This window comes from Physella acuta, unplaced genomic scaffold (genome assembly GCF_028476545.2).
Source record: "Physella acuta isolate Inbredline_101_S28 unplaced genomic scaffold, ASM2847654v3 ptg001055l, whole genome shotgun sequence".
Classification (NCBI taxonomy): Eukaryota; Metazoa; Mollusca; class Gastropoda; family Physidae; genus Physella; species Physella acuta.
The window spans coordinates 385,175-397,620 of NW_026732572.1; the positions used below are offsets into that span (position 1 = coordinate 385,175).

General features: G+C 34.7%; 1 protein-coding gene across 1 annotated transcript; it reads right to left on the reverse strand.

Annotated features, from left to right (window-relative positions):
- Positions 1-11,839: 11,839 nt before the first annotated feature.
- LOC131955121 (uncharacterized) lies at positions 11,840-12,221 on the reverse strand. The gene has a single exon (XM_059319096.1). The coding sequence runs from the start codon at positions 12,184-12,186 to the stop codon at positions 11,851-11,853; it is 336 nt and encodes a 111-aa protein (XP_059175079.1). The 5' UTR covers positions 12,187-12,221; the 3' UTR covers positions 11,840-11,850.
- Between the last annotated feature and the right edge of the window lie 225 nt (positions 12,222-12,446).

The window sequence follows — 12,446 nt, forward strand, 5'->3', positions numbered from 1 at the left end:
TTAAAAAACCTCTACGGGTAGTACCACTTGGCAAGAGGAGTTTTAAGTTTAAGGCAACTATATAATGTATTTGCTTACGAATAATTGAATTAGAAAATGTTACACATAAAACTTCACACATAATTACTTTATACATACAGTTTGAATCTTGTGATTAATTTTTAAAAATGCAATACAGAAACAAATACAACTGATGTGGCACCTCTATTTAAATTTACTTATGAGCAAACTGCGTAGTGGTGGGGAAATTTTGACAAGGGCAACAATGTCATCACGATGAAGTAGTAGTATTATGACAGTTTGGGCGATAGTAATTACGATTACAAATTATATGAAACAGTTACAACCCCCCTCCCCCATGGACCCCTCTGTAAAAAAAATATGGTCATAATACCACTGCTACTTATTTAAATCTATTTCTGTAACATATATTTGTGTAATATATATTTGTGTAATATATATGTATGTTTAGACCAGTCATCTAAAAACTGACGCTATGTTCACTCTGAGTTGGTTATCTCCCCCCCCCCCCTTCTCACCACCACAATTGTGTAGAGCTACATTAATGTCACACCTAGGTATACACTGGGTTGGATAATTGACCTAAATTGACCGGACAGTAAAAAGGTGTGTGAGCAATACAGAGATCTAACCCATACCTATCACTATGTTAAAAAATGATCTTTAAAGAACACAAAGAAGCAGTAGTTAATTTAAAAAAGCATATGATCTGAACTAAAAGAACAACATTTAGTTAAATGTAGGCTGTTATTCCGAATGTTTTTCTGTTATAACGAAAAGCGCGGTTTTATACCAACTCTGATTTTAAATACTTTCATTATGCTGTAATACTATAGCATTTATGATGACTATATATTAAATTCTGATTATAGACAAAAACATTTTGTAAACACGAATAGTGTTAAACAATTTCATTATATTCTAAAGTAATTATTTATTTGTTTTGACATTTATAATTAAATGTGTAGATATGTACATATTTATATTAAGAGAGTGATTATGTCCCCTATTTCACTTGTCTTAAATAATTTCCCAGGAATTATTATGTAAGAAATTTTTTTTACAAGAATTACAAAACAGATTGTGTTACGTTCGTTGTTTTTGGTTGTAGTGTGTGTATATTTTTTTTTGTCTAGATTGATACAATGTTTGTTTTGTCGGCCTACATTGTGTGTTTGTTCTTATTTCTTCAGAGTGCTACTTTCAATTAATTTTACATCACAGCGAAGTAATGACATACAGCTATATATATATATATATATATATATATATATATATATATATATATATATTATATATATATATATAAAGATATATTATACACGTATATAGAACGTGTTAAAAATTCGGCGCCTTTTTTTGCTCTTTTCGCTCCCCCTACAACGAAAACCTGGATACGCCTCTGTCTAGAGCACATTCTAAAATATCGGTAGGGTGGCGGGCACCACCTATTTTAAATCGACAAACTCCTTCCATAACTTGTCATTTTCCCATAATTTATTTTCTTATTTTCTTATAGTCATAATATATTAATAAATAATAAACAAAAATGTTTCAAAATAATTAAATTATTTGGCATTTTTTTTTCAAATTGCATACACACAGAAAAATGTATTTACAAAACGTAAATAGTGCAGTCTGGCTCGCCGCTAGACAAGTTGGGACACGTATCGAACATATTTAATAAACCTAGGCAGTCAAAAAAAATTTAAAACTAACAAATGAATAAAAATAAATCATATTTTAAAATAATGTTCATGAAAAAAATTCTGTCTCTGTCGAATAGTGAGAGGCGGGCACCTACGAATCGTTTAGCGGGCGCCATGGCGCCCGCGGGCACAGGGTTTGGAACCCCTGCTCTAAACTATGGAAGAGCCAATATCTGGTTCCTTACCTCAGGATCCCTTGATGTTACTCCACACCAAAGAATACACTTTGAACTTCCACAACACAGAATAGATGCAACCCTAGCCACCCCCCTCCCCATTAACAACGACAAGCTAAATAAGATACAAGACACCTCGTTAGTTCTCAGAGATGTCGAACTCCTTGTGTGCATTGATTGTCTCCGGAAGTAAAATTGAGCCATAGAAAAAAAAATTACATCCACTTAAAATTAGAATTTAAACATTTTAAAATATTCTGATAGAGAGAATTTCCCAGACTGCATTATTTGACTGACTTGCCGAGCACCAAGCCACCACCCACCCAACCCTTACAGCATTTAACTTCATGTCTTTCATGTTTATGGTTGATATAACATGAACAAAAGCGTTACATTTAGAAAGTTTCAAAGAATGTAATAATAATTTTGCAATCATGCATTTGAAAGCAACCGTAAAAGGGTATTTTTAAATATAAATATTATTTAAAAAGCTACCTTAAATTCTACTTAATTTAAATGTTTTCATTTTTAAAATACGTTCACATAATCATAGTTACTTCTTAAACATTTTCTCATGGTATTTTACTGATATAAGTAATAAGTCCAGTTTGATTAATCCGTATATTTAAGACTTTCAGTGATGTCTTCAATGCTTCGGCTTTAATCCACAATTATAGTAAACAGCGACTGATGTACGTACGTACGATCGATATGGTAATAAAGATTTTCCAATTATGTTTAAAATGTAAAGCACTCTTAATTATTCCGATGTAAATATTGTTCAATCATGTAACAATTTTCTTAGCAAAAAATAGTTTGCGAATATTATAGACTGCAGACTACACGTATTAATACATTGTGAGAGGTATACAATTATTTTAAATTGAGTAGCTGTTGGGTAAATTAATCTTATTGTTTTGTGTCAAATGCGACTCTAGACCCGTTATTGGCAATATCTGATACTTTGTCTACTAAAATTAGAAATTGAAATATACAACAGCTACTAATGTCTTTGATTTTTATCTAGATAATACTACTAGAACACATTTTTAATAATATTTTTTAACGGTGAACGAGGATGTGTGCGAGTAGAAGCCACATTTTCCCACGAAACACTTTCAACCCCAGCTGTGATGCTACTGCTCTTATTTTACTAACATAAATATCTGGTGTAGGCCTATCTCCAATATTAGAGTTTAATCTGTAAGTAAGCAAGTCATCTAAGTTGAAGGAATTAAATAACTACTTAGAATTCGGCAATAAATTATCACCGTTTGGTGTCGATTAAAGGAAAATTTTCTTAAAGGGAGATAATATTAAAAATGTAACGCTAAAAAACCTAGCAAAAAAAAATCAACTTTATAAACAAACTACAAGTTGGCAATTTTATTACATCATAACACAAATTAACGATAAATATTAATTATGTATTCTGTAATAACAAAAATAAATAAATAATTATTAACATCGTATAATACTTGAAACTATAAACACATTAGCTTTATTTAAAACTCTTTCAGACAATTTTGAAATATTTCTTTCAACAGCAGTTCTTCATGTACACACATTTATATTTCTGGATCCCTAAGATTATGGGACATCTTTTCAAAAACAATTATCGTGTTACGAGTCACTAGAAAGCCCTCGATCCACAACTCTATTGGGCTGGTAAGTTCAGCCTAAGTTATCGTTCTCTCTCGCGTTAATTCATGACTGGTTAGCGAGGAAGAGATAAAAGTTTTCGAACTAAATCAATTGTTGTAAACGGGATTCCCATTGATAGCAAAAAACATGTGTATTCTAGATCTATCTATATAAAATATAATATATTTGTGTGTGTGTAGGTTATTTTAAACTTAATTAACTTAAAACAACTCATCGTCGGAGTTTGTTTTGATTCCAAAAGCGAAAGTAGATTTCATAACTTAAAAAAAAATATTCACATTTGGTTTAAAAAAACAAAAAAAAAACACTAGCTGGCAACTACCGGAGCGAGAACTTGGTAACCTACTTTTAAAAACTTACAAGCCCATATCATCCCACGTCAAACGTTAATGAAAGTAAACACAACAGGGCATGGCACCAATATATTGTTGTATGTTGTAAATGATCATTATACACTAGATAAATGGCCCGTTGAGTCGCATTTCCTTTCAGGCTACTCTTCGGCAGGACGCTAAATAAAAGCCATGCAGATAGTGTTTCTTTCAGACTTTTTTTTGTCCTGGGGGGGGGGGGGGGTGGGGCTGGAAGAAGGCGCTTTTTTGGGGGGAGGGGGGGTTAAATTATCCGGTAAAAAGTATATATTTTCTGTATAAATTGTATTTCAGTGGGGGGGGGGTGGTAGATGAGGGGATGGGGCTAACAACCTCAACTTTTCTTTTATGACTAAATAGTGCTTTAAAGAAAATAAAAAGAACAGACGATTTAATTAAATATTACAACACTTATAGATTCTAAATAATCACGAGCGGCTAAAACCTATTTCCGATTTTTTTTAGCTAGACGACGCTTGTATAGGAACAATCTTAGGTAGCACGTTCGTGTAGAAAAAAATTGAACTGACGATACAATTGACTACTTAATAAACACTGATCACGATTACTGAAATGACTAAAATCTTTACTATTTTCACACCGAATATCGAATTTCGATACTTAGAAATAACTAGAATCGATACTCCAGAACTACGACACCACCTTACCTAATTTCACAAAGCTCTATAAACGTTATTCCCAATCCACAATGATTAACTTGACCTACTGCTACATTTTAAAAGCCAACACACTTCAATACATTAATACCACATGACTGGATGATACTCCAGAACTCCAGAACTAGATCTATACGTCATCGCCTATTTTAACATTTCTCTGCTAGCAACCCGATTCCACTACACGACAACAGCCAAGTAAAAAAATACGATACTTTAACATCGCAATACTTCGATACTTCGTAACTTCGAAAACAAGTTTGCCGTTATTCGAAGTTGAAGGAATTTGATATCAAATTAGGCAACGCATTATCTCCCGTTTAATAATAAATTAAGGAATATTTAATTCAAGGGATACAACTTACAAACAAATAGCTATCATAATCATACAGAACTAAAATGAATAAAACACACAACACAACGTTATAAATTTCATTTTACATTAAACATAAAGTTAAATATATATTTCTATATGTAGTGTTGTTAAAAAAATAAATTTAACATATTTACTTCTAAACAACGTAAGTTTATTAAAAGTATAAACACATTAGCTCAATTATTATATTCGTTGAGACAATTTAGATTTCTATTATTAAATGTTACTGCTTTAAACAATATTTTTGAGCTATTTTTGGATCCCAAATAATAAAGGGATAAATTGAATAATGTATGTCCGCCCGAAAAAAACATATTATTCCAGGTTTCATTGAATAGATCAGGGGTCTCCAAACTACGGCCCGCGGGCCGCCCGCGAGGTCCTCTCATCCGGCCCGCGGCGATCCTTTTGTCAACGGAAAAAACGTTTGTTGGTGATGGCTGAGGAATTTGCCCAGAAAAAATTAAAGACATGCCTGGAAGAAATTGGCCCCCGAACTGAAATTTGATAGTTAATGCGGCCCTCGGGCTGAAAAGTTTGGAGACCCCTGGAATACATCATTGTTGTAGTCGCTATGATATACTTAATTTGCGACTTAAGGAAATAATAGGCCATCTAACTACAAGCCTTACCCGATGATGTATGCCTGCTAACATTAAATATTAAAACAAATAACGACTCTTAATTAATGTATTTTGTTTTCACTTGAAGAATGCTAATACAAAATTATAAAACACAGGTTTCATATTTTACATTGATAGATGATGATGAGTGTCGAGGGTAGCCAAAATATTGCCCATTGGTCTATTACTGACTGCTTAGTCCTGGGGTCGGCTACCTGCGGCTCTCCAGCTCCTTGCACAAATAGTAATAGTTATAGAATTTCATTTAGCCTGCTTTCAGTGGGGTGGAAATTAAGCATGGTGAGAACCAAAAGACAGAAGCGACCGATACACGGTAATCAAACAAATATCCAAGCCAATTAGTCGGAATTGCCTTGTTGAGGCCTGCCTGGCTAATGGGAGACATCTTCTGAGCCATTGGTGTCCATAAAAAAAATAAAAAATGAACAGCTTCAACAGTCAATTGGGATAGTCCAAGGGTCGGCAACATGCGGCTCGTGAGTCGCAAGCGGCTCTTTTGGTGTCGAGATGCGGCTCTTCAGCTCCATGCACACATATTAAAAGTTATATTATTTAATTTTTCAAAACTCATTAGAAAATGTTCTGCAGCTCTCGATATTGAAAAATACAATAGTAAACATAAATAATAAACACTCGCTATTCTATTAGAATATTTAGCTACTCCCTATTTCTATGTACTTTCTGTTAACTTGTCTATTCCAAATTGAAACATTCAACTTTATGGTGAATACCACAAAGACTACTAAACTAGCTAAATTTAACCACAGCAAAAAATTAAGCTACCCTTCTCAGACGTGAAAACATGCATCACATTTATTACACTGATACATTTCTGTAGACTATCACATCACATTTATGTAGACCACTACTCTAATATCACATCGCAGTGGCGTAGGCAGGGGGGGGGGGGGGGGGGGGTCATAACCCCCCCTCATAGACCCCTCGGTATATATAATAAGTATGAGTGGGGGGGGGTGCAAATCAACAAATCAAAAGTTTGAGGGGGGGGGGGGGGGTGCAAATCGAAAGTTTGTACCCGGGTAAACATTGGATACCCCCCCCCCCCCCTTGAGACGATCCTGGCTACGCCACTGTCACCACATCGAATTTCTCTAGACTACCACTCTCATATCACATTTCTATAGACTACCACTCTCATATCACATTTCTATAGACTACCCCTCTTATATCACATTTCTATAGACTACCACTCTCATATCTCATTTCTATAGACTACCACTCTTATATCACATTTCTATAGACTACCACTCTCAAATCTCATTTCTATAGACTACCACTCTCATATCACATTTCTATAGACTACCACTGTTATCTCACATTTCTATAGACTACCACTCTCAAATCTCATTTCTATAGACTACCACTCTCAAATCTCATTTCTATAGACTACCACTCTCATATCACATTTCTATAGACTACCACTCTCATATCACATTTCTATAGACTACCACTCTCAAATCTCATTTCTATAGACTACCACTCTCAAATCTCATTTCTATAGACTACCACTCTCAAATCTCATTTCTATAGACTACCACTCTCATATCACATTTCTATAGACTACCACTCTCATATCTCATTTCTATAGACTACCACTCTCATATCTCATTTCTATAGACTACCACTCTCATATCTCATTTCTATAGACTACCACTCTCATTCGTGTAGCAAAATACAGAGTTACAAAACTTGTTTTTACTTTCTAGTATACGAACTATAAAGGAAGCATTGTAAATGTGCAAAAAAAAATCGAGATTCACTGAGTAGGATAAAGATAGTTTTGCAATTTTGTCCGTGTTTTTGTTGTGTGTGTGTGTGTATGTTTGCGCGTGCGTATCTGTGGTTAAGATAACCTGAGTACCGTTACAGCATTTTGATGAAATTTCATACATAAGCATAATATCAATTTTGTAGTTCTGTATAAACTTTTGATCGATTTCCGGAAACCGGAAGTGGAACTTATTCTACTTCAATTATTCAAAAGCATTTAACTGGACCACTGTTTGTGATAGATAAATGGAATTTCACATGTAAGTAAAAGATCTAATTGTCTGTCTTCTCTCGAATTTTTAGTTATTTTCCGTTGACCGGAAGTAGTAGTTTACGCTATTACTGATTTCTCAAAAAACTAATATGAATTTATGAAGTACAAATAATATTTCGCATATTATATACATATCGTTTGGCGTTCACTTGGTGCGTAATTTTTTTTTTTCTCCGAGATTCTATTCTATTTTTAAAAGTTTAAGTAATTAAAAATGGATTTAAAATGTCTATTTACCGTTCCCTGTTGTTTTATATAAATAAATTCGAGAACGTTTAGGGAAGATCACTCCCTGTTTATTTATTGCACGATTACAATACTTCCTCTGTAGGCCTACTTCGTTATAATAGTAACTAGAAAGTAAAAAGCACATGGAAAGGGAAATAACTTAAAATTTAAATTAAAACATACACAAACTGTGCAAACACATTGTTTAATTAGAGCTTTAAATACATTTAAAATAGAAATTAATTATTTAAAACTAACAATATTATTTAGTTTACATATTGACAAAAATGTATTATTTATCAAATTTTAATATTTTTTAAAAAATCTCTATTATAAACCAAACAACATTAAGAATACGTATTATTTTTTTGGTATAAAAAAGATCGCATGCTCTTAGAATTTATATGTGGAGGATGACACTATTTTTTAAATTTTGGATCCCCGTTCCGGGACAAGATACAATTGCAATAATCGAAGTCAGGAGTCGGCATCCTACGGCTCCCTTGATGTCAATATGCGGCTCTCCAGCTCCATGAACAATTATTAATAATTATACAATTTCATTTTCACTGGGCGGTGGATAAAAGTTTACCCTGTGTTCAGTAGGGTGAGAACCAAATGACAGAAGCGACCGATACGCGATAGCCAAACCAACATCCAAGTCAGTTATATAAGTTTGCCGTGCTGATGCCCACCTGGCTAATGGGAGAGAACTCCTGAGCCCGTGTTATCCGTACAAAAAAAAAAGAAAAAGAATTAACAGCTTCTAAAGTAGATTGGGATAGTATATTATTTGATTAATAATTTTATTATTCTAGCGAAATATGTGTATGTTTTTATATGAATTAATATTATTTCATATTTAAAAGCTATTTATTTTAATTAACAAATCAAATTTATTTACCTAATCCTAATCAAATACAAAATGTTGAAATAAAAATGTTAGTGGCTCTTTAAAAGCTATTACATTTTGTAAATTGTAACTTTAGGCTCTTCCGTCAAGGTTGCCGACCCCTTACTTAGGGTAAAGGTAACGACAACGGTAAAGGAAATGATAGGATATAACAAAGAATAGGGTTAAACTGAAAATTAAGGATAAGCATTTGGCCTTGATATGGGACGGTGGTAGAGAGCTAGACTGCTAACCTGAGAGTCTCGAGTTTGAATCCGGGTTCATTTCAATGGAACGTCCCTGATGGGTACCTAACTTACCTTAGGACAGGGGTTCCCAACCCTGTGCCCGCGGGCGCCATGGCGCCCGCTGAACGATTCTTATGTGCCCGCCTCTCACTATTCGACTGAGACAGAATTTTTTTTTCATAAACATTATTTTAAAATATGATTTATTTTTATTCATTTGTTACAGTTTTAATTTTTAATACGCTCCTAATAATGAAGCTCTGGCCAATGAAATGTAATGCCAAAGATCACATTGACTGTATTATATTTTTTAATTAAATGTTTTCTTTGTATTTATGTGTTTTATTTACTTCTTTTACTTTTTGTAAATACATATCTCTGTATGTATGCAATTTGAAAAAAAATGCCAAATAATTTTATTATTTGGAAAAAAAATTTTTAATTATTTATGAATACATTATGACTATAAGAAAATAAAAAAATAAGAAAATAAATTTAGGGAAAATGACAAGTTATGAAAGGAGTTTGTCGATTTAACATAGGTGGTGCCCGCCACCCTACCGATATTTTAGAATGAGTTCTAGAGTAAAAAAAGGTTGGGAACCCCTGACTTAGGACATAGTTCTGACCTCACTATCTCTTCAAATGGCGAGTTTATCCGAAACAGATTAACTCTACTTCATCTGCCACGTGTGTCTTGGGGGGGGGGGATGATGATGATGTGACCTTGATGGTGTTGTAAAGTTCGATGACGTCAAATGCATCAAGCATCAAGCATTAGTACCAGTTTTTTCCTCTACCGAGAACTAGTGTGGGCTTGTCGATTGGTGATTAGCCTATATACGTCCCCCAAAGGTGTAAGCAGAGTTTCTTCCAGGCATCTCTTCGAAGAAAGTCTACCCCCCCCCCCGAACGTAATGAAATTTATATTGAAAATATATACTTTTAACAGTGTCCGCTATCCCCCCCCCCCCCCCCCGTAAAATTTCAAATGCTCACCCGGAGAAAAAAGTCTGGAAAAAACACTGGGTGTAAGGTGCATTTTGCTGTCGATATTGATTTGCATGGTGTTGCTTATGATGAGTGCTGGACATCTCTCCTTAGACGGGGGCTGTGGCTTGGACTAGTTCCACCATTGTAGCTGCTGCTACCACTAGTGTAGTAGCCGCTGCTCTTCTCAATAGTTAGAACTGAGGGTAGTAGATGTGGGGGCACAACCCCACGGTGATCTTAGGTTATCATTGCTATTTGTTGACCATTTGCTCAACATCCCGGCAATGCTCCACTAGAAGTTTATCTTTATTGGACTAAGTTTATCTACATTCAATTTTCTTCTTTTTTTTTGGATTTTTTTTACAAATGTATTGATTTTTCAAGCTGAACGAAATCTTAGGAATGACTAACCCCACCCTCTCACTATATCAGGGGTCGGCAACTTTTTGACACGGAAGAGCCAAAAGTTACAATCTACAACATTTCCCAATTTTTTAAGAGCCACTAGCATTATTTTTCCAATATTTTGGTATTTGATAACGATTAGATAAATAAAATAGATTTTTTATTTGAAATAAATAGCGTTAAATATGAAGTAATATTGATTCATACATATATAAACAGAGATGTTTCGCACAAAAAGTGTTTTAGCTAGCTCTGGTATGATTAAGTTAGCAATCAAATAATATAACTATAGGACAATCCCAATCCACTTTAGAGGCCAATAACTTTTTTTACTTTCTCTGGAATGTTTCTCCCATAACCAAGCAGGCCTCAACACGACCAACTCCGACTAACTGGCTTGGATATCGGTTTGATTACCCTATCGGTCACTTCTGCCCTTCGGTTCACACCTGACTTACCTTCCACCCTACTCGTGCCCCACCGTCCAGTACCTGGCTCAACCGTAGGATGCTAATAACTGCAATACTACGTCACTCAGATCAAATAAATGCATACTGAACTGTAGATGAATGCATTGTGTATTAAATAACATTCCCCATTTAACGATATTTTAAAAAGTTGGCTCTTGTGCTGTGGCAAACATGGAATAGTTGTCATGGGGCTGCCTACAACACGGCTGTGGGGCTGGGCCTGGTGCCCAACGGCTATCAGCTGTCCGTATATTTTACAACTCACCTACTCACTTTGTTCAATGATGAGTGTTTTTATTCTGTTTAAGTTAACTTTTTACAGTTTTACTGTTTACAGCAGGGGTCTCCAAACTTTTCAGCCCGAGGGCCGCATTAACTATCAAATTTCAGTTCGGGGGCCAGTTTCTTCCAGGCATGTCTTTGATTTTACTGGGCAAAGTTCCTCAGCCATCACCAACAAACGATTTTTCCTTGGACAAAAAGATCACCGCGGGCCGGATGAGAGGACTTCGAGGGCCGCATCCGGCCCGCGGGCCGTAGTTTGGAGACCCCTGATTTACAGCATACTATTTTTTATGAGTTTTGAAAATAAAATAATATAATTATTAATATTTGCGCATGGAACTGAAGAGCCGCATCTTGGCATCGAAAAGAGACGCATGCGGCTCGCGAGCCGCAGGTTGCCGACCCCAGCACTATATGTTACCGGAAAATTAAGTAGAACAATACTTTTTGTTTTACATAAAGATGCTTATTACAAGAACAGTACACATGATGAGAACCATGATGAAGTGTACAACCTGACTATAAATATCTCAGTTTTCTCCTGAACATGATGATAAACACATTTTTACAAGTTTGTGATTGAGTTCAGAATGAAAAGGAAAAAAAAATTATATATATAATAGAACTAAGCAGATTCAGTTGTTTCTGTGGTGCCATTCGATGATTCATTTGCCTTTTTCTTCGGACTTTCATCTTCTGCATCTTCACTTTCTTTTTCATCTACAGATCGCTTTTCTGCTGTTGTTTCTTCTGTTTTTGATTCTGTCTCTTCTGAGCTAGCATTTTCATTTGTATTTTCTTCTGAATCTTCTGTTTTTGTGTTTTCTTCTGTTTGTTCTTCTGCTTCAGCATCAGCCTCATCAGCTTTGCCTTTCACATCTTCAACTGTCTTTGCTACAATTGGCTCTGTGGTCTCTTTTGTTTCTGACTCAACAGCAACATCATCCTTTGTTCCAGGCATTGTGAAATTGTGTGGTTTTCAGCGGACGACGACAGAAACGCTGTTGTTCCTTCACAAAGAACGAGAGTTTCAAAAGCATTACATGTTAGAAAAAGTGCTGGTTGAAATTATTAGGATTACAAAAACATATTAGGATTAGAAAAACATATAGGTTTCTATTTTTAGTTTTTTAGCTATAGTGTTTTTAATAATAGCAAAATTTAGTATATTTCTAAATTAGTGAAATGATAGTTAATGTTGCAGTACATTATAATTACAAA

Coding starts and splice junctions, on each gene's coding strand:
- LOC131955121 (XM_059319096.1), bottom strand. CDS start 12,186: ATGCCTGGAACAAAGGATGATGTTGCTGTTGAGTCAGAAACAAAAGAG.